Below are 23,968 nucleotides of genomic sequence, written 5' to 3' on the forward strand. Positions count from 1 at the left end.
AGCCCAGAGAAAATGCAAATAGCTGGAAGTTCATTTTAGGAACAGAGCTAGTCTTTTAAAGAGTTGTTTTGAAATTAGAAAAAGGAGGCATATGCTTTTCCTCTTTACTTTATTTAAAAATATCAAAATAACAGCTCCAAAAACATTCCTGTGTGTAGCAGTAGCAAGAATTTAGCTATCTATTTCATCCTACCTGTGGAAGAACGCACAGAAGATATGAGGTAAGTAAACTGAGGTTAAGATTTTAGATTTAGTTATAATTTTTTTTGCAGCTTTCAGAATGTCAAAAAGTAGTTCACCTCAAGGGAAATAGAGAATAACAAACATGAACTAGTTACTCCAGGTAAAGAGTTTCCACCTTCCAAACTCTAAAGGATTGGGCTACCAATGAGATTTTCATGTGTATATTAACTGCTATTCCCCATGAAATACAATCAGTCATGGCAATTGGAAAAATGAGTTATTTTGGTATATTTCAATAGGACAAGGTTCTGAGAGTTTAAAGATTTTGGCCAGTATATATTTTACCATAGTTTTATAACTCAGATTAGTAATAATAAGTGACCAACACATAATTTTATTTTGGAAATAAAAAGGTTTAATAGGGAAAATACTTTTAACATACTTGCGTATGTATAAATTAGTATCATAATATTAGATATTTTTAATGCAAAGACTGGCACTATTTGAAAGTATAGTTCTATAAACTTGACATAGAATCTCCAAGGTGGAACAATCCAAAATTTGACTTTTTAAAAATCTGGTAGACATGATTAGCCTAAAGTGTTTGCTCAGTTATTTATGTTTTTTTGGTATGTGTGTCAAATGCTCTATTTGATCCTTTCTAGGCAACTGGGACATCTTCTGAGAATAACTTAAGTTGACTAAATAATTTATTTTCAGGGTAGGCTTGCAAAGCAAGTAAAAAAGGCAGAGAATTCAGGCCACTTACACTGTACATGACTGCAATTCAAAGAAGGCCTTTTGGAGCATAATTAGGCAGTCATGATAAAAACTGCCTTCCTGAAACAAGATTTAAGCCTGGGATGCTTCAAATTTAGCTAAAGGATGGTTCTACTATGACACTCATAACGTTTAAACGTTAAATATTTTCAGTTAGCTTCTGAGAAGGCATAATTTACACTGTGGTGTGTGCACTCAGAAGTCAGCAAAGCTTATGAGTTCCAGAGCGATTATATTAGGAATCCTCAGGTCAAATTGAGCAAAACTAAGCTGATGTGGGTTAGTACAAGCTGTGACGCTGTGACTGAGAGCATGACGTGGTCTCTGCTCAGCCACTTCAACTACATGTTGCTTTGAGGTGTCACAGGAATGCCCTTTCTTTGGTATTGTGTAAATAGCACATATCATTACTGCTAGCTTTTGTTATAAAATCTGGTGGAATGCCATCAGGAGACGGTCATGTTGGGAAACCTTCCTGAGCTGCAGGTGTTCCCAGGGACATCAGTTTGGAGCTCAGAGGTGGCGTATGGCTGAGTCTTCTCATTTCCAAGAGCAGCAGACAGGAGTATCCTCTCCTCACTCCACAGTTGCGCAATTTTGAAGCTAAATTTATCCGTGATTGCAAAACGCCTTCGGTCAGTGCACTTCTAGTTCCATTCAGTTTTAAAGAGTTGGTTTTCTAGAATTTAGTTTTCCAGTTTTGAAGAACTTCTTTAATTCCCGTAATTCCTGGGGTTTCAAACTCTGATCCACCCCTGGGGTCAATTTATAGCTCAGAGGAGACACAATGTAACCATTGTGGTAAAGACAAATTCTCTTGCAGAACTCAAAGGTACCAAACATAACTCCAAAATATGGAACTACCTGGTTAAAAATAAAATGAAAATCATGTTAAAAATCTTAAAAAGTGTCAGTGTGTCTGCAATCAATTTGAGTCAGGATAAACTGAGTTAAAGGCTGTGGATAGTAATTCTTTTTGGGAATCAGAGAGGATAGGGGTGGGGGTGAGGAATGGTAGAGCAGTTGAAGGGCCCTGGAGAACACAGGTCTGGATTAATACGCAGGTAGACAATCTGACACTTCTTGTCAACATATGCTTGTCTTGACTGAAACCATTTATGTGTCAATTAGTACAAGGTTTAGTCCAGAGTTCTTTCTTTCCCTCATAGAACGTAATATGTGAATTTTTTTCTTTTTTCAATCCTCTCCTGAGCATATGTTTAGAGAGTGGAAGGGAGAGAGAGAGAAACATCAATCGACTGCCTCCCGCATGCACTCTGACCAGGGATGAAACCTGCAACCTAGGTAATTGAACCCACTGGGTTCAATTGACCGGGAATTGAACCCACAACCTTTTGGTGTACAGGATGATGCTCCAACCAGCTGAGCCACCCGGCCAAGGCAGTCTAGAGTTCTTAACCTTTTTTTTTGGTCATGGAGTTTTTTTGGAATACAGTGAAAGCTATGGATCCTTTCCCCAGAGAGAGGCACACATGCACACACATCTGCATTTTCGCATACAATTTTAGGATGGAGGGTTAGGTTCCCTTTGGGAGTCCATGAACCCCCATGGTAGGAACCTGTACACTAAATGGTCAGCTCCTTTGGGATGGGGTATCAGATGCCCCAACACTGCACAGGGTCCTCTCTCTTCAGGGCTGACAGCTAGGCTGCACTTGAGGGCCTTGGGCTACCATCAATGCTAGAGGGGACATTTCCATGCAAACTGTCCTAGGAGTGGCAAAGGAACAGGCTAGAACTAGAAGAGGCAGAGAAACAGTAGAGACTGACCACTCTTCTCACCTTCAGTAAGTTGGCTGCCAATCCATTCCAGAGTCCCAGTACCCCATGGGCCTTCACTATCTGCCGGAAGCAGTCCGTGGCTCCTGAGAAATGGACATCTACTCCTCCACAGCGGGGAAGGAAGGGGCTCTGAGCCTGATGGGAAATAGGAGTTGGGATGAGGTGATGTAGTCACCAGGAGATAAATGTTCTAGTCAAATTAGCTAAGGTCTCAAGTCTGGATTCTGGATGCCATGCTCCTGTCTAAGAGGATGGCAAAGAGAAAGGCTGTCATGGGGCTCCTCTTGTTCCATGGGCTTAGAATGAATATGAACATGCAGTAAAGTCATGGCACGTTGCTCACAAATTTGTGGCTTATTTTGCTTGGAAGGAAGCAGCCATTTGGGACAGACTCAACTTTACACTTAACGTTCCTTCCCAACTTATGCCTTCTAGATATGTTCAACACACACTCCCATGCAGTTAACCTTTTTGAAGTGCTCCCGTTTACTTGTCTTAACTGATTCATCCCCTTGTTTATTGTTTACTTTTTAAAATAGTAACAAACTCACAGATACAAAGACATCAATTTTTATTATTTTTTAAGTTGATTGATTGATTGATTGAGAGAGAGATTTGTTGTTCCACTTATTTATGCATTCATTGGTTGATTCTTGTATTGCCCTGACTGGGGATGAAACCTGTAACCTTGACGTATCAGGACGATGCTCTAACCAATTGACCTACCCAACCAGGGTCTCATCCTCACCCCAGGCCCTGCCCCCGCCCCCACTGAACAATAAAGATTAAAAATAAATAAATAAATAAAACCATCCATGATTGGAATCATTCCTAGAGACTGCGATTTAACTGACCTAGGTTGAGACCTGGACATCAGCATTTTGGCCAGCTCCTCAAGTGGTTCTGATGTGCAGCCAGAGTTGTGTAGGCCCTCCAAAGCACAAGGCTGCTCAGGGCTCAGACCTGAATCTCCTAGCTTGCTGCTGATACTGAGAGTGCTTGGGGAAAGTACATGGGCCCTAAAGCCCGACTGCTTGGACTGAGTCCCTGCTTTGCTACTCATTAGCTCCGTGGCCTTGAGCAAATGCCTGAGCTTTCTGAGCTTCAATGTCCTCATCTATCCAATGGGGTAATAATGATACCTACCTTATAGGATTGTTGTCAAGATTAAGTGAAATACATATAAAATGCTTAGAACAGCCTTTGACATATAGCAAGCACTAAAAAGTAACCACCATTATTAATATCATTATTATTTATTATCTAAACTTGGAGAAGAGACAAGTATGCTGAAAACTAGACTGGAATGTTAGACTGCCATTTACCCAAACAGTATCTTCCTAGTAAAGAGAAACAAACATGTCAGGCTGCTAGTCACAGGACCTGAACTTAAACACTCCCCCATGATCCCAGGCACTTATCCCACAGATGCCTAGTTTAGTTCTATAGATCCCAGGATGGGCATGCTGCTTTTTTTTCCCCTTTGAAGTTTGTTACTATTTTTCTTAGAAGACTAAAAGTGAAGGTAACAGTAGGATTAAAAATTGGTAAAATATTTCTAAAACATAACAAACCAATGGACAAAATTATATTAAATAATTTGTAAACCAATCAATAAATCGTATAAAAGTAGGAAAGAGGAAAGTACACTATACAATATTTTTAAACTAAAATGATAAAATGCAGTCAATTGCAACTCATACTCAATATGTGCTAACTTTTGATAGCATTGTAAACCTTCTTTTTTAGTTTTCAGTATATTTTTCTGTTTATTTCTTTTAAAAAATCTTTGCTGAAAGTATTACAGATGTCCCCCCTTTCTTCTCCCTTGTTCCCCATACCCCCTGTTCCAATCCCACCCCATGCCTTCACCACCTATTGTCTGTGTCCATGGGTAATACATACTAGTATATGCATATAAATTATTTGGTTAATGTCTTCTGCCCTCCCCCCCCACTCCCACCCTGAGATTTGCCGGTCTGTTCCATGTTTCCAGGGCATGCTGCTTTTGCAGCATAGCACCATCTGAAAAGAAATCAGAGGACACAGGTCCTACTCCTGGCTGTGCCACTATCTATATAACCTTGACCAAGTCGTTTAGTTCTTTGAATCTAAGTTTGTTCACGTGTCAAGTGAGGAAATTGGAATTAAATGACCTTGAAGGCCCTGTCTTGATCCTATAATCCATGCTGTTGGCCCTACTGTACGTTCCTGACAATAAGCCTTCAAACCTGTCATTTCCTCTGCCCTCTGCCTAGCTGAGTCTCTCTTACTGATCAGAATACATATCACTTCTTCCAGGAAGTCTTCTCAGATCCCCAAAGTCAGGAGTCTAGTAAACACATTTGGTCACCCTGTACTTCTCCTTTATGGCATGTGACACACTCTGTAATGATTTGGTGTATAATTATTTCTTTCATGTGTACTGCCCCCGACAACCCCGGCCTCCTGAGCTGTAAATACCATGAGGGCAGTGACCATGTCTGCCTTGTTTGTGGTTTTATTCTCAAAGCCTATCAACATGCCTGGCATGTAGCATGTGCTTAATACATATTGGGGGAAAGAAGAAGAAAACTTGCAGTAGATCACAATAAAAGACAAATACTTCAAAGCAAGCCAAGCATTTGATGGTTTCTGTGATAAACTTCACAGAGGCCTTCCAGCAGAGGTAACATTTCAGGTTGTTCATTCTTTCCATGAGTACTGAAATAAACAATATTTTATAAACGTATAGAACTCATACCCTTTGACCAAAGCAATCCTACTTCTAGGAATTTATTCTACAGATGTTTTGTTTGTTTGTTTATTTATTTATTTATTTATTTATTTATTTATTTTATTGTCTAATGTTTTACATGTGTCTCCTTTTTCCCCATTTGACCCCCCCACCAGCCACTCCCACCCTGGGCAAGCCCCCACCGCCCCAGTGTCTGTGTCCATTGGTTATGCTAATATGCATGTATACAGGTTCTTTGGTTGCTCTCTAACCCCCCAACCCCTGCCATTTGTCTCTGGATCTATTCTTGTTCATCAATTTATGTTGATCATTATATCCCACATATGAGTGAGATCATGTGATATTTATCTTTCTCGACTGGCTTATTTCACTTAGCACAATGTTCTCCAGGAGAACTGATGTATTTTATAAGGATTTTTGTTGCAGCATTATTAGTAACAGCAGAAAATTGAAAATAATTTAAATGTTCACTAATACGGGGCTAGTTAAAGAAACAGTACATCTGTTATGCTAAGTGAAATAAGTCAGACAGAGAAAGACAAATACTGTATGATTTCATGTAAAAAAACAAAACAGAAACAAATTCATAGATACAGAGAACATTTTGATGGTTGCCAGATCGGAGGGGGATTGGGGAGATGGGTGTAAAGGGGAAATGGCTAATATCCATAGCACTGACACCATCAAAATGCTGGCGAGTGTGTAGAGCTACAGGAACTCTCATTCATTGCTGGTGGGAATGCAGAAAACCGTATAGCCACTTTGGAAGACAGTTTGGCAGTTTCTTACAAAATGAAACATTATGCTAGATCTTGGTATTTACACCAATAAGTTGAAAAGTTATGTCCATACAAAAACCTGCACATGGATGTTTATAGCAGCTTTATTCATAATTGTCAAAGCTTGGAAACAACCATGATGTCCATCGTTGTCCTTAGGTGAATGGATAAATAAACTTTGGTACATTCAAACAATGGAATATCATTCAGTATGAAAAAGAAATGAGCTATCAAGCCATGAAAAGACATGGGGAGAACTAAAATGCATATTACTATGAAAAAAGCCAATCTGGGTGCAGCCACTGTGGAAAGCAGTATGGAATTACCTCAAAAAATTAAAAATGAACTACCATATGACTTAATGATTCCACTTCTGGGAATATATCCGAAGAAACCTGAAATACCAATTTGAAAGAATATATGCACCTCTGTATTCATTGCAGCGTTATTTACAGTAGCCAAGATTGGGAAGCAGCCCAAGTGTCCATCAGTTGATGAGTGGATAAAAAGCTGTGGTACACCCTAGCTGGTTTTGCTCAGTGGATAGAGCATCGGCTTTCAGACTGAAGGGTCCCAGGTTTGATTCTGGTCAAGGACACATGCCTGGGTTGCGGCTCAATCCCCAGTAGGGGGCATGCAGGAGGCAGCTTCTATCTCTGTTTCCCTGTCCCTTCCTCTCTGAAATCAATAAAAATATATTTTTTAAAAAGCTGACGTACATTTACACAACGAGATATACTCAGCCATAAAAAAATAGGGAAATCTTACCCTTTGCAACTGCATGGATGGACCTGGAGAGTGTTATGCTAAGTGAAATAAGCCCGTCAGAGAAAGAAGAGTACCATATGATTTCACTTATATGTGGAATCTAATGAACAAAGTAAACAAACAAAATAGAAACAGACTCAGATACAGAGAACAGAATGGCAGCTATCAGAGGGGAGGGGAGTTGGGAGGTTAGGTGAAAGAAGTGAAGGGATTAAGCAAAAATCACACATAATTCATAGACACAGACAACAGTATGGTGATTATCAGAGGAAAGTGGGCTAGGGGGAGGTAGAAGAGGGTAAGTGGGGGGGATAAATGGAGATGGAAGGAGACTTGACTTGGAGTGGTGAACACACAATACAATATACAGATGACATATTATAGAATTGTACACCTGAAACCTATATAATTCTATTAACCAATGTCACCCCAATAAATTCAATAAAAAGGAAATGACTTAAAAAAGAAAGTAAAAAGCCAATCTGAGAAGGCTACATACTGTATGATTCCAACTATATGACATCTTGGAAAACTATGGAGACAGTAAAAAGATCGGTGGTTGCCATGGTTTGAGGGAGAAGGGAAGGGTGAATAGGCAGAGCAGAGCATTTTTAGGGCAGTGGAAATACTCTGTATGATACTATAATGAAGGATACAGGTCACTGTTAGACATGAGCAGAGCAAAGACGATGGGCCAGGTACAGAAACTCACCAGGGAAGAAAGCTCTGGATGCCTAGCAAGGGGCAAAACTGGGAAAACAAGAACCTTGCCCCCAGGGTAACCCTTTCTCAGTCGGCATATCACTGGTCATGCCGCTCGGGCCCCTGATCTTTCATATCACTGATCAGGCACTTTAGACCCTCTGACCTTTTCCTCTCTACAGATAACTTCTAGGCCTCGGTTGTATTTCCGCTCCAGGCCCAGAAAAGCAGTAAAACCAGACAAGTGCCCCTGTGACTGCCTCAGGACCAGCTACATTGACTAATAACTCCCTTCCCTGGCACCAACCAATCAGTAGAGACCATGACCCTGAGAGAGCACACCTGGAAAGCTGATAAATATTCTATTGAGACCCTCCCGTGAGGACTCCCCTAAGATTTCCACCTGCAAAAGAGAGATAAATATGCTCAGGATGGAGGACCCAGTGCAAGCTCTCCCTCCAAGAAGCATGCCTGTGCCAGTCCCCCACAGGCACATGTCCCCTAACCTCTATGGGACCCCATAAGACTTGCCACCAAGGGAGCAATGGGCAGTGGCAGCTCATCCCAGGCTAACCCCCTGAACCTGTCTCCAAGGACCTCTTTTCTCTGACTTCCCAGTGAGCCAAAGCAGCTTAGCCTCGGCTCTCCTGCTGCTTCTTCTATGCCATTCCTTGTTTCATTGTTCTAGGTATATTTTTTGCTGCCATCATGGACCCAGTGCCCTTTGGCTCAGTGCTGTGTAGCCCTTCCTTTTGGATATCCCCATCTCCCAGGCCTTTTCCTTAAATAAATTTAATTTTTTAAATCACTGTCTGAGATGGCTATTTAGCCTGCCCACACACCACTGATTTAACTTTTCAGTCATTATACATTTGTTCAAAGCCATAGAATGTATACCACCAAGAGTGAGCCCTACAGTTAACTATGGACTTTGGGTGATTGTGATGTGTCTATGTAGGTTCCTCAATTGTAACATGTAGCCACTCTGGTGGGGGATGTTGGTAATGCATTGTACGGGCAGTGAGTATGTGGGAAATCTATGTAGCATCTTTTGCATTAAAAATGTTTTAAATTAAAGTAAGTTGGAATACAATATTGTATTCATTACAGGTGTACAACATAGTGATTTGAAATTTCATACACTATGATGTGATCACCATATGTCTATTAACCATCAATCACTGTGCAAAGTTATTGCAATATTACTGGCTATATTCCCTGTGCTGTACATTACATTCCCATGGCTTATTTGTTTTACAACTGGAAGTTTGTCCTTTTTTTCACCTTCACCTTTTCACCCATCCTCCACTCCTTCCTGTCAATTTTGAGGTCAACCTAAAACAGTTTTTAAAAAATAAGTTAAAAAAGGCATTTAAAAGGAAAGATGATAGAAAAGAAAAGAAAAAGAGTCTGCTAGTTGGAGCAAACAGGAGCTCAGAACCCTTGCTTGTTATTTGGAAATGACATTATCTTCTGTGGACATATAGGACACGAGCCGGAGACGAAGCCGTCCAATTCCCAAACCATCTGAGGGCACACCTGCCTGGAAGACAGTTGTGGTGGGAGGCTTTTGTCATTTGGTAAATCCCCAATAATCAAACAATCATATTGAAGTAAAAGAACCTTTTTGTACTGTGAACCACACGGCCCAAGTTTCTTTTGGCAGAGCCAGGTGCCCAGAGCTGGGACGCACTAAGGCTCTGCACTGGGGATGTCCATAAAAGTGGGTGTAGGCGGCTGCCCCCAGCATGGCCTGCCTCGAAGATACCCTCCATCCTGGCTGAAGTTGGAGCCTCGTAGTTCAGCAGCAGGCTATGACTGACCAGCTGCTCAGAAAGCCCGGGATAAGGAGGGGGGAGTGGGCAAACGGACAGCAGGTTAGTATTCTGCTTGGAAAGAGAAGACAAACAGTCTGTTCCTGTGTGATGGTGGGGGGTGGGGTGGAGAAACAAATAGTGCAGCTGGGCCAGGCTAGAGAAAGCAATTGAGATGCAAGTGAGAGGAGCTGCTGGAGCTGCCCAGGAGGAGGCCAGGGGAGCTCAGGCAACAGTGGCTGGAAGAGCTAACTTTTAGCGTCACCTTGATTGGAGTGTGATCCAGCAGGAAGGGTGAGGGAACAGATTTGGAAGATGAAAGTTTTCAGGAGGCTGAGAATGTACAGATAGATGCATTACTTGCATGTGGTGGTCTCTAGGTAAATGCCTGTTAAAGGAACCCAACAAATGAATAACTAACTCTCCTACTGTCCCTGCTCATCATTATCTATAGAGTTGAGGGTCTTTTGAGGTTTTGTGATGCTAACTCATTTGTGTATTCATAGAAATCATAGGGAACATAGAAACACATCTGGGCCAGCTTTTATCGTTCTAATCAGGCCTTCAATGCCATGCATAGATTCTGAAGAGATGCTTCAAGAACAATAGAAATAGCACCTGGGCTTTATTGAATATTTATCATGTGCCTGGCTCTGTATCTGCATTAACCCAATTCAATGTCCTTTCTCGGTATATGAGCTAGGCACTCTGCTTCTCCCCATGTTTTACAGGTGAGGAAGATGAGGCTCAGAGGGGGTTCATGGCTTACCCACATCCATGCAGGAGTAAGGGCAGAGTTGGCGTCCAAAGTCCACACTCCTAACCATGGAGCTACTCTACTGATTAAACCTTTAAGACAACACAGCCATAACCAAAGAACTTATATGCATAGCCCAGACTATACATACGCATGGACACAGACAATAGAGTAGTGAAAGCCTGGAGTGGGGCAGGGGCTGGGTGGAGGGGGGCAAAAGGAGGGAAAATAGGGCACATCTGTAATACTGTCAACAATAAAAAATAAAGTACAAATAGGCAGTTAAAGGATGTCCAGAAAAGTGGGTATAGGCAGCTTCATCAGCATGGCCTGCCGACAAGGTACCCTCCATCCCATTTCTAAAAGTGGCTTGAGGCCAGCGGGGGGAGGGGTCAGCAAGCTAGGCATCTTCTGACAGCAGCTGCAGATGACTGCTCACAGCTGCGGGTCTTTCTTGGCTGACAAGCAAGCCTTTTCTGGGACCTTTGTTTCGCTTTCCCCTACCTCTCTCTTCACCCCCACTTTGGAGGTGGGCTGGGAGTGGAGAGAGGGGTAAGCTCCCATCTTAGCTGCTATTACTGTTTAGCTGGAGCTGAAAGAAGTCTGCTTAGGACATTTTGATTCCCAGACTTTATCTCTTCAAAGGAGTAGGCCAGCTCAGGTCAGGAGAAAAGGGCAGAGTGATTTGACAAAGAGTGGAATGAAGGTTCCTCCCTACATTCTCCTGGCTTGCCTTCTAGGGACAGTCTTGTTTCCATGGTCAACAACTGCCATCCCTACTATATTTAGGGCATTCTATACCTTTTGAAAAAAACAAAGGGGAGCGTTTTCCTTTCCCCATATTTTAACAAGGATGCTCAAACAAAGCCACCCAGCCTAAGGAATATCCAGACATCTACCTGGAGCTGAAATGTGACCTTTTTTTTTCTCCGACTGCCAAGGCAATGCTACTGACTTAGGCAGAAGTCAGTCTCCAAAGGGGCCAGATCCCAAAGTAAGATGACAGCAAGGAGCTGAACATGCAACAAACTAAAGATACTGGTCTGTCCTTACCCACTACCCAATCAGCTTAAAGCCCAGCAGTGTTTGCACTTCAAGTCAGGTAAGCTGGTCTGCTCCTGCTGAGAATAGATGCTGTGTCAACCAAGAAATGTTGAACCTGGCAGAAAACCTGAAACTGTTAGCACTTCCTAGCAGGTATGCTGACCACGATTTCCTTTCTCCTCCTTGAGTCTGCTCTCCCAGGGGCTCACAGAGTAGGGCTTTCTTCCCAGTTCCTCTGAGCAGCGTGGCCAGGTGTGGCTGGCCAAAGGTCCGTGCTGCTGAACGATATATGCTCTTCATTCTGTCTTCCAGTTTCAAGCCTTCCATTGTCAGGCTGCCTGACAGCCTACTTTTCCAAAGAATTCTTTCTCCCCTCTAACTTGAGTTAACCATTCCCGGACCAAAGCTGGGCTCTTGCCTGTTTTTGAGATTACACACTATTTTTTTTTTCAACTGCTCTTGCAACTATGAGGGGAAGCAGAGTTTGCCACCCCAAAATATGCTTCTTGGGATATTGATTATTTTAAGCTGGTTATTAACAAAGGACTCAGAAAGTACCTTTGGCCCTCCCCCTTACCTGCCTAAAGGAATTCAGATAGAAAAACCTGCTTAAAGGAAGGGAGCATCACCTTAGCATCATAATAGGAACTAAATGTGGCAGACAAAGTCTGTTAAACTCCCATATGTGTGTCTCATTGTTTCTGAGTGGCGAAGCAAGAAATTCTTCTCCACGTTTGCTCCTTCTTATCTCCTTATGAATTGCCTATTTTCCTTTTGAAGTCCCAGACCCCTGTCTCCCTCTCCTTAGCCCAGAATGGCACATAAGCCTCAACTACCCAATTGTCCTCAGGTCTCAAATTCTTAGGGAACCCCTGTATGTACATATGTAATACATTTTCTCCTGTGAATCTGTCTCATGTTGATTTGATTATTAGTCCAGCCAGAAGAACTTAGAAGGGTAGAAGTAAAATTATTTTTATGACCCACCCTGTGAGCTCCTAACTCTCAAGGTTAGGTTTTCTTCTCCCTCTTCCACTACTCCCAAGCCTCAGGCAAAATAACTGAAAAAAAAAATGAACTGATTACTTAGGATCTAGGAACAAGCCCCTGTATTTCTTCTGGTGGAGGAAGCACAGGCCTGAAGAAGGAGACACCTGCTTCAATCCCAGCTCCACCACTTGCTAGCTATGTGACTATTAGGCAAGTTACTTACCCTCTCTGTGCCTCATTTCCTCATCTAGAAAATAGGAATCATAACGATACTTACTTATTTTATAGGGTCTATAAAGAGGGTGGAATGGGGTAATAATCTGCCTTGTCCATATTAAATGACCAATAAATGGTAGATATGTTATTATAATTTTTGAATCCCAGGGAACACTCTCCTTTCATTACCTCCTCCTGACATAATTTGTCCCTATCCTCACCCCTGACAAAAGCACCCCACCAAGGAGAGCACAGATTTACACACATTTATTTACATCAGGTCACATTTACTGAAATCAAGAAACTAACAAATACAAATTCTATGATGCTAGGATTTGTCAAGAACTTCTAGGCACCATACAAAGTGGTGGGAGGTTGCATTGAAGAGGGGGTGCATATCCAAATGGTTTCATGATGTTTTTTGCTCTGTCCTTTGAGCATTTTGCCTATCTTGAAATGGTAATAGCTGTTTGGGCTGAGATAAACAGAACATGGCTGCTAAGGTAGGAGATAGAAGACAGTGCATTATCAGAGCGAGGATTATAGGCAAGGGACAAGCAGAGGCTTCCTTAGAGCAGGCTGTTATTAACTTCCTCATGAGTAGAGACTAGCACACAGACTTGGAGCTCACTCAGCAGCAGCTAAGGTTCGATTCTGTACTCACAGTGAGATCCCATAAGCTGGCCCTGAGCTTCATTCATTTTTAAACAAGTATCAAGTGCCTGCTACAAGAGGCAATGTACTGTGAGGATATACAAATGTGTAAGACATGCGTCCCAAAGGCAAAGAGCTGTAGAGGGAATAGTGACATAGAAGATCATAACACAACGAAACAAGTTACATGGGCCTGAGAGAGGACAGTGAGAGTATGCTATGGGCATTCAGAAGGAGGAGACTCCTGCTGCAGGAGGTGAGAGAAGACTTCAGAGTGTGGCTCTGACAGGGTGGAGAAACAGAGTAATGATGTAGAAATGGGAGCAGTGGGGGCATGTATAGAAGTGCTTTGAAAATTCAATTGGTTGGGTCAAAGGGCACACAGGCTAATAGCATCATTTAAAAGGGGTTATTCACCCACAAAACTCCCACAAAATAACAGTGCCCTTGGGGGTGGGGTGGGGGTGACAGTGAAAACATAGCATCTTCAATTGTATTGCTAGAGCACATTGTTAGTTAACTGGCTTTTCCTGCTTCACAATCCCCTCTGCAGTGGTCTGGAACACCCCCATTGTGACTCTGCAAAGGCAAAATACCTGCCTTTATTCATCAGGATGGGGTAGCTGTGGGGGATGAAAAGCCAACTCTTTTGTCAAACAAAAGCAATACATAGGTGCTATTTTAGGTCAGAAGAGACAGCGACCACTGAGGCAAACTTTAGTTGAGCCTTTAAGGAGATGGAGATAGATCCTCCAGGCAGAGGTGCCTGAAATGGGAAATACACTTATTCTTTAGGGAGATGGGGGAGGTGGACTGAGATCATTGTGATTGAACTGGAGGTTTGAATAGAGCAGAGGTTATTAAAAGGGGTATTTTTGTTTAACCCAGGCAGAATTTTCCTAATTTTATTTGCCAACATTAGACAATTGGGAGATTTTACATAAAAATATGGATTTCAGGCTCCCCTGAAAAACTGGGCCCACATTTCTAAATGGCATCCTTGCTTTGGAGAAGGGGAGCTTGCCCACAGCCACCACCAGCTCACTTTATTCCTTCCTGCTATTCACATTTAGATGCTAATCACATTTTGTGAGCACAGTGCCTTTAGCTCTCCAGAATGCTTTTGAAAGCCAAAAGCCTGATGGCTCAGAACACATTTGATAGCTTATTCTTTAGGGGGCAAGTGTATGCTACTTGGGTTTCCCTATTTTCTCTTTTTTTCATGTTACTTCCAAGTTCCTGCTGGCGTTTGATTTTGCAACTTCTCATATAGAGGGTCTCTGTGCCATGAGGGTGGCAAAATTGGTAAGGGCAGCATGCCAGGCCCAGGAACTCAGCCTTTGTTCTCTAGGGGCGAAAAAGAAGGCCAAAACACAGGCAGATCTTAAGAAAGTTAGTCTGGAAGAAGCTATGAACTGGGCTGCAGGGTCTGAAATTAGTATTGGCCCTGGAAGCACACTATCTGGTCTTAAATTTCAGCTCCGTTACTGGGTGGGTGAACTCCGGCAGGCTACAGAAGCTTTCACTGCTTTGATTTTCTCATCTGTAAAATGGGCTTGAGAGGAACAGTACCCACCGCATAGGGTTGTTGTAAGAATTAAATAAGATACCAAACATAAAGCACTTACCACAATGCCTGGTACATTATTGTTTCGGGATCATTTTTAGAATTAATCCTGGAGGCCAATTAGAGGATTACTGCAATAGCCTGGTATGAGCTGGTAAGTCCCAGATTAGGACAGGGACAGTGACAAAAAGAAAGACCAGTGTGGGAACATTGGGAACGTTGGGAATGAAGAACCAACTGACCTCAAGGTTGATTGGGGATTGGGGAAGAGGAAGTTCAAAGATAACTTGTGAATTTCCAGCCTGGGTAATGGGGAATGATGGCATTGAAATGGCAAACTCTGGGAAGACATTTTCAGAGGAAGGGAAGTTAGTCTGATATATATTCAGTTAGAGGTGCCAGTGGAGAGGTGATAGCCAAGTGGTAATGCTCAGCAATGTGGGAGCAGGGATGGAGATGTGGATTTGAGCATGAAAAACGTGTGGGGAAGGGGCACTCTGGAGGGCCTGGCAAAGCAATAGTGTTCAGTTGACCAAAGACAGCCCGAGACATTAAGCATCTGGGTCAGGCTCAGCATCTCTGTTTGAACAGGCCGGGGCCTCACTTCACTCAGGTACGGTGTGTATTCTGCTCGGTCAGCTGTGCCACTCAGAGACTACCTTTGTCCTTCATCTTATGTGCTTTCAGTTCAAATGCTGACCTGGCCCAATCCTGCTTACCTTGTGAGCTTGATGGGGTCAAAGTCCCCTGGGGTGTAAAGCAACAGGCTGACACTCAGTTTTATATTTGATGAAATGGAGTCACCTAATACAGGCAACAGGGGAGGGTGGCAGGCAGAGTTGTGGGGGGACCAAGCTCGTGCCTGGTGCCTCCCTCCTGAACATGGAGATCCCATGTTCTCAGCTGCTCCCTCGATTTTCAGGGCAGTCTGTCTCCCTCTCTCCTCATGCGCCTGTCCAGAGAACCATTTGCTCAGGAATTCCAGGTCAGACAAATTAATCCCCATCAATATTTTACCCTTTCTACTCTCTCAATACACTAAGTGTTGCCAGCCTCTTTAGGCCCAGGCTCTGAGCCAGGTGTGGGAGTTTGAAGATGAAAAGGCCAGGCCATACCTGGAAGAGCTGGAACTAAAACGCACTGAAGTGTGGCCATGGAGATTTCAGGCAGGGTGCTTTTAGGGCAGTGGTTCTCAACCTTGGCTGCACATTAGAATCACCTGGGAATCTTTTTAAAATCCTGATTTCTGGGCCTCATCCTCCGGAAATTCTGTTTCTTTGTTACTAATGTTGTGGCCTCACCCCATAACAAAGAAACAGAATTTCCGGAGGATGAGGCCCAGAAATCAGGATTTTAAAAAGATTCCCAGGTGATTCTAATGTGCAGCCAAGGTTGAGAACCACTGTTTTAGGGTCTGTGAAAGCGCACCAGGTGGGGGGCACCTCATTCCATTTGCTCAGAGGGCTGACCGATCCCCCTTCCCACCAGAAACCATGCCATCAAAACATGCACATGCACAATTTATTTACCTCTCCATTCTCTAGCATGTCAGCCAGGAGCCAGGGCAAGAAAAAGAAAAAGGAATAAAATGAATGTAAGCACAGTGAAGGAAGGGCTCAGCTGATTAAACAAGACTTCTGATTATGGTCATTAATGTTCAAGAAAATTCCAACTTGACATGGCATTAAACAAGCTGTGTATGTAAAAATATATTAGGAGACATTCAAAGTGGCCAGTCAGTGTCAGGGTTGACAAAATTCCCTGGCCAACAGGTTATCTAACAGACACCTGACATGGATTTGCTTCCTACAGGCAATGCAGCAAGGAAAGCCAATGGAATGCAAATGTTCTCACTAAACCTGCTCAGGTAAGAGCAGCCTGGCTACCCTGCAAAGCTCCCTCCTTACAAATTCTGCTGGCAAACCTTGTCTACTCCCCTGGGAGGAGACTAAAGTTCTCTCTTCTTGGGGAATTTGGATTGTATGCTTTGCAGGGAAAAAAAACAACTCCAGAAGAATTTAGAGTTTGACTGTTGTTTCTAGAGGTCTTATCTTCCAAACTGAAGATGTATTTTGAGCAGGGATTAAGAGGTTGTTAAGTGGACAGAGATCACTAGCTCCATGGCTCTAATACCCTCAGATAGTGCTCAGATACCCTCCATTTACTGCAGCGACATCTATTGGCCAGAGAAAGCAATGCATGTTTACATTTAAAAAAGCGCTGGTTCTATCTTGGGGATTAGTTTTTTGTTTTTTTTTTTTAAGTAGAGTGGACAAGATATTATTATGTTTATTAACCCCTGTTAAATAACACTTTGACCACAACCCTAAGAATTCCTTTTCTATATCTTTGTGGTTTTTTCTTCTTTTAATCCTCACTCGAAGATATTTTTCCATTGATTTTTAGAGAGAGTGGAAGAGAGGGAAAGATAGAGAAACATCGATGTGAGAGAATCACATCGATTGGTTGCCTCCTGCATGAGCCCTGACCAGGGCCCGGGCCGGGGAGGTGCCTGCAACCAAGGTATGTGCCCTTGACCGGAATCGAACCTGGGACCCTTTGGTCCGCAGCTGACGCTCTATCCACTGAGCAAAACCGGCTAGGGCCCTTTTCTATATCTTTGGATGACATTTATGATCTTATTCATAACTGGATACTGATCATACTTTTTGAAAACTGAGCAACTGCCTCTTTGGATTAAAAAAAATACATTTTTATTGACCAGCTGGCGTGGCTCCGTGGTTGAGCATCGACCTATGAACCAGGGGGTCACAGCTCAATTCTCCGTCAGGGCACATGTCTGGGTTTCGGGCTCAATCTCCAGTGTGGGGCATGCAGGAGACAGCCAATCAATGATTCTTTCTCATGATTATATCTCCTATATTTTTATTGATTTCAGAGAGGAAAGGAGAGGGAGAGAGAGGCAGAAACATCAATGATGAGAGAGAATCATTGATCAGCTGCCTCCTGCAGACCCCACACTGGGGATTGGCCCACAACCCTGGCATGTGCCCTGACCAGGAATCAAACTGTGACCTCCTAGTTCATAGGTTGACACCCAACCACTGAGCCACACTGGCCAGGCCTCTGGATTTTTTTAAACAATCATTATGACTTTGCATTTATTTTAGAGCTTCTTATTGATGCTCTGTGTATGCAGTATCTAGAACAGGGGTCCTCAAACTTTTTAAACAGGGGGCCAGTTCACTGTCCCTCAGACTGTTGGAGGGCCGGACTATAGTTTAAAAAAAAACAACTATGAACAAATTCCTATGCACACTGCACATATCTTATTTTGAAGTAAAAAAACAAAACGGGAACAAATACAATATTAGTATTTGCATGTGGCCCGCGGGCCATAGTTTGAGGACCCCTGATCTAGAATGTTTCTATATAAGGGAAAAGATTAACAAGTTTACCTCAATAAACCCACTTCCAGCGTATCTTACCCGGGTTTATAGTACATTGTTGTATATAAATAAATATTCTAGAGTAGAATATAGTGGTGGCTAGATTCCCCCAGAAGATGTCATTGTTCTAGCTTTCAGGTGGAGAAAGGAAAGCTGAAAGTTTTGGGGGAAGACTGAAACCCGACTCCCACATTTAGATGTCATTGAATTTTACCCAAAAAACCTCTGTGATAGTGTGATTTATAATAAGAAATATATATTTGGTCTTCATTTCCTTTGCTGGCACAGAGCTCCTAAAACCCTTGGAATTTCCTAAGTGATGGGAGTGATAAAGATGTCTTCATATCTGTAACAACCCCCTTTCAACCACACCTAAGTTTATGTGAATGAGGTGACTTTTGGAATACACCTAGAGTGGGGGCTGGTTGCCAGAGGAACCAACCATGTGATCAAAGGGTTGAACTTTCAGTCCCACCTCCCTGACCTGAGAGGGATGAGGGGCTGGAGGTTGAATTAATGGCCAATGTCCAGTGATTTAGTCAATCATGCCTATGTAATGAAGCCTCCATAAAAACCCCAAAGCACAGGGCTCAGAGAGCTTCCAGCTTGACGAAGCAGAACGCATCCATGTGCCACAGTGCTGGGTCCCAAATTCCATGGGGACAGAAGCTCCTTTGTTTGGGTCCATGCCCTATATATCTCTTCACCTGGCTGTTGATCATATCCTTTAATACCCTTTGCAATAATCTGGTAATCTAGTGAGTAAACTGGTTTCCTGAGTTCTGTTAGCTGCTCTCGTGAATTAAGCAAACCTAAGGATGGGGTCCTGGGAACCTCTTATTTATAGCCAGTTGGTCAGAAGCACAGTTAACAACCTGGACTTGTGATTGGCATCTGAAGTGGGGGTGGCTGTCTTGTGGGACTGAGCCCTTAACCTGTGGCATCTGATGCTGTCTCCAGGTAGATAGTGCCAGAACTGAGTTGAATTGTAGGACACCCAGCTGGTGTGGAGAATTTCTTAGTATGGTCCCATACTAAGAAATTAGAATTGGTCCCATAATCTAACCCTTTTTCATTGATCACCCCTACCCCTAGGCTCGAGGCCTTGTACTATGCATGAGGAACACTAAATTATAAGAGGTGGCAGAAAGTGCTGATGAGATGCCTCTGGCTCTATCTACTATAAAAAAAGTGATCTTCAAAGCATGGAAACCATTGCTATAAGTGATCAATCAGCAAGAACAGATTCTCACTCCTGACAGTAAGAGAAATTCCTAGGGTTAGGATTTAAAAAGAAAATAAAAAGCTTCTAGATTTTTATGATCATAACTCTTTCCCAGTAAACCTCTCCCTGGTGTGTGTGTGTTTTAAAAGAAGCTATGTTTTTTAGAAGAAGCATAATTACCATATGAAGAAATCAACTTTTCTGAGGGTTGAACCATATGAAATTACTGTTTGAGTATGTCAAAAAAGGTAGAATATTGGCAATTTCATATGGTTCAATCTAAAGAAAAAAGACTGAAACTAAAAGAGATATATGACATTCCTAAGTAAAAGATAGAATCTCTGACATGAATTATTCAAGCTTATAGGTTTAACATATTCCATTCATAATCACAAGGTAATTCTGAAGTTCATCAGGGGAAACAAATGACTGAGAATAATCAAGGAAATTTTGAAATGAAGAGCAATGAGGAGGGAGATGCCATGCCACATAGTAAAAGGCATTATAGAGCTAGAGGAATTGCAATAGGGCACAAGAACAGACTGACAGATCAACAAAACAGGATACACAGCCCAGGATAGATCCTAGAATATGTAAACATCTAGGATATGGTAAAAGCTGCACCACAGAATAGAGGGAGAAATGATTATTCCAAAAATGGTATATTAAGAAAAATAACATAAACGGAGCCACTTTAAAGTGGAGCTGGAGCTGCCACGTCAGAAAAACTGCTTTGCACATCTTACACTTCAAGCCTTGAAATGTTTAAACAGGGCAAAATAACCTCTGGGCTGGGCCTACGCAAACTTGTGCCCCAAAGAACTGTTTGCAAAGATAACAAGAAAGCAGATATCATGATTACAGGACTGATGACTACTGGACTGAAAATTAAAAACATTTAAAAAAATATATTTTTATTGATTTCAGAGAGGAAGGGAGAGGGGGAGAGAGATAGAAACATCAATGATGAGAGAGAATCATTGATTGGCTGCCTCCTGTACACCCCCCACCAGGGATCGGGAATTGAGCCCACAACCCGGGCATGTGCTCTGACTGGGAATCAAACCATGACCTCCTGGTTTATAGGTCGATGCTCAACCACTGAGCCACACAGGCCAAGCTAAAACATTGTGTTTGTTTTTTTAAATTAAAAAAAAATATGTGTTTTTGTTGTTTTTTAGGTTTTTTCCCCCCCCGATTTTATAGAGCGAAAGGGACAGGGAGAAAGAAGAGAAAAACATTGATTGGTGGCCTCCTGCACTAGCCCCAACCAGGAATTGAACCTGCAACCTGGGTATGTGCCCTGACTAGGAATTGAACCTTCGACCTTTTGGTGCACAGGACGATGCTCAACCAACTGAGCAACACCAGCCAGGGCTAAAAACGTTGTTTAGAATTATGTTATCTGCACCAATACAAATGCCTTCCTTCTATTGATGTAATTGTTCCTCTTTCCTTTCTCACAAATATCCACTGCCTTTGCCTCTCAATCAGAACACTATTCAGGCTTCTACCTGAATCAGTGCTTCCCAAATAGTTATTCTTTGACCTCAAATAAGTTGTTCTTGTCTCTCACTGTGAAAGGCCTTTTTATCTTTAGGTTGACATATCCTTAAACAATTGGTAAACTATCTTTGTAAAAGTCAAATGATTACTGCACATATCATATCCCAGGTAAATCCAAAATATATTAGTATTAAGTGCAAAAATTATAACAAAATGATTTAAAGAACTATATATAAATGAATAGTCATATGATTATGGGATGGGGTAGGCCTTTTGCACAGAAAAGTAAAGTTAGAAACAAATACCAGTAATAGATATAATTGCATAAAAATCTAAAAATATGTACAACAACAACAGTGCATAAACAGCATCAGAAGCCAAATGTTGAACTGGGAAAAATATGTGTAATGTATGGCAAAGGGTTGATATCTTTAACATATAAAGACTTCTTACAAATCAGCAGAAAAAGCTGGCTATCCTAGAAAAATAGGTGAAGGACATAAACAGAAAATTTACAAAAGAAATACAAAGGGTCAATTGATATATGAAAAATGTGCAATTTGCTTATAATAGATGAAATTCAAATTGAAACAATGATAGCATTTGTCAGCTATTAGGTTCACAAGGAATTAGAAAGTGACAAAATTCCTGTTAATAATGAGAGTGGAGATGAACCACTCTTACTGCTGGTGCAAGTGTAAACTTATAACCTTTCTAGGGAACAAACTCCATTAAGAACCTTAGAATTATTTTTATCTTGTAACTGTAAGTCGATTTCTAGGAATATAGCTGAAGGGTGCCATCACAAATGTGAAAAAATACAACGGTTTTCACTACAATGCTATCATACTGGAGAATCAGAAACAGCCTAAATATTAAAAAACCGAGAAATTGTGTTTTTTTGTTAATCTTCACCCGATGATATTTTTTCCACTGATCTTTAGAGAGAGTGGAAGGGAGAGAGGAGAGAGAGAGAGAGAGAGAGAGAGAGAGAGAAAGAGAGAGAGAGAGAGAGATGAGAGAGGCACATCAATTGGTTTTCTCCAGCACGGGCCCCCAACTGGGGCCAGGGATTGAATCTGCAACCCAGGTAGGTGTCCTTAACCAGGAATCGAACCCAAGACCCTTTGGTGCAGGGGCCAACACTCTTAACCACTTAAACACACTGGCCAGGGTGAGAAATTGTTATTTATGGTATGATGGAGGCAGAGATTGAAGTTATGTTGCTACAAACCAAGGAATTGTCAGGACCACCAGAAGCTGGAAGACAGGAAGGATTCTCCCCTAGAGCACTCAAAAGGGGCATGGCCCTGCCAACACCTTGATATTAAACTTCCAGCCTCCAGAACTTTGAGAATAAATCTTTTTTGTTTTAAAAAATATTTATGACCTGGCTGGTGTGGCTCAGTGGTTGAACCAGGAGGTTATGGTTCGATTTCTGGTCAGGGCACAAGCCTGGGTTTTGGGCTTGGTCTCTAGTGAGGGGTGTGCAGGAGGCAGCTGATCAATGATTTTCTCTCATCATTGTTGTTTCAATCTCTCTCCTTCTCCCTTCTTTTCTGAAATCAATAAAAATATATTAAAACACATTTATAACACATCCATGTGGTGGAATATTCTGAGATAATTTAAAAAGATATTCTCAATATTTGATGACCTGGGGCAATACCCATTATATAATAAGTGGACAAAGCAGGATACGAATTTTTATATACAGTAGGAACATAATTTTGTAAAAAAACCATTCCATATACATGTATTATATATATTTATGCACACACATATATACACGTGCGCACACATACAAATACACATAAAAGAAAAACTATTAATCATTACACTGCATAGGTATTGGGCTTATAAGTAATTTTTTTTATATTTTTCTATAATCTGTGCAAAGCAGATAACATAAAATTGACCATTTTAACCCCTTTTAAGTGTATACGCATTCCTTTTAAAATTAGGAATAACGGTTTACAAATAAGCACGCAGTGAGCAGGCTCTAACCTGCACCTACACTACCATTACAATAATGTGACAATTATTTCTTTGTTTTGACAAAGGACAGGAAAGGATCACAACCCAGAGAGATGAAAGGCTTGACGGACTGGAGCAGCAGAATTGGGTGTCATCATGATGTGTATTATTCTGAAGGCATCTTTTCTTTATAGGTTGAGATAAGTACCTTCAGGCTTTTTAGTGCTGAGGTAAGTGGAGACCAGTTCAGCCAAGAAAGCTATGGAGGGAAGCTGGGGGCCACTGAGACTTCGGAGGGACAAGTTCAGATGGTGGAAAAACAAACTCAGCTGGGACTGATATTTAAAACTGGATTCAACTGAACCCAATTTAATATGCAAGCAGCTCCTCAGGAACATATATCAATTATATAAATCAAGATTTGTGCCCTAGCCAGTTTGCTTAGTGGATAGAGCATCAGCCTGCAGACCAAAGGGTCCCGGGTTCGATTCCAGTCAAGGGCACATACCTCTGTTGCAGGCTCCTCCCGGGCCCAGGCCCTCGTCAGGGCTTGTGAAGGAGGTAACCAATCAATGTGTTTCTCTCACATCGATGTTTCTCTCTGTCTTTCCCTCTCCCTTCCACTCTCTCTAAAAATCAATGGAAAAATATCCTCGGGTGAGGATTAACAACCACAAAAAAAGAAACAAAAAGAGATCAGGGATGGAAGAGGAGCCTTCCTACCTCCTGGAACCCTATTCTCTGTGGGAACTGAGGCCTTAAAAAAAAAGATTTGCCCAGAAGAGGTCAGGAAGACAGGCAAGCCTGTGGACTGGAGTTGAGTTAAAGGCAGATACAAAACCTCAGAGTTGTTGATTCTGAGCCCGCCCTCAGACTTGCTTGTAACCCCCAACCTTACTTGGCCCGCTGATTTTTTTAATCAAAATTGACTGATTCTAGGCTAAGCCAGTTACTCACTTTGGGACCTTGGATACCACCATGCTTTTGCTTCTGTAGTTAATAGAGAAAATGTGAGTTTCCCAGGCAACAATTAGGAAAATGCAGGGCGACTCCCAC

At 42.1% G+C, this 23,968-nt stretch overlaps 1 protein-coding gene across 1 annotated transcript in view; it reads right to left on the minus strand.

Annotated features, from left to right (window-relative positions):
* Nucleotides 1-575: 575 nt before the first annotated feature.
* SLC25A43 (solute carrier family 25 member 43) overlaps nt 576-23,968 on the minus strand; it is a 35,428-nt gene continuing 12,035 nt past the window's right edge. The window contains exons 4-5 of the mRNA XM_006082181.3: nt 2,767-2,901; nt 576-1,827 (exon numbers count right to left, since the gene is read on the minus strand). Coding sequence (XP_006082243.1) covers nt 1,627-1,827; nt 2,767-2,901 — 336 coding nt within the window. The 3' untranslated portion in view covers nt 576-1,626. The remainder of the gene's footprint in view (nt 1,828-2,766; nt 2,902-23,968) is intronic.

The sequence above is a fragment of the Myotis lucifugus genome, unplaced genomic scaffold (genome assembly GCF_000147115.1).
Source record: "Myotis lucifugus unplaced genomic scaffold, Myoluc2.0 scaffold_2, whole genome shotgun sequence".
NCBI lineage: Eukaryota > Metazoa > Chordata > Mammalia > Chiroptera > Vespertilionidae > Myotis > Myotis lucifugus.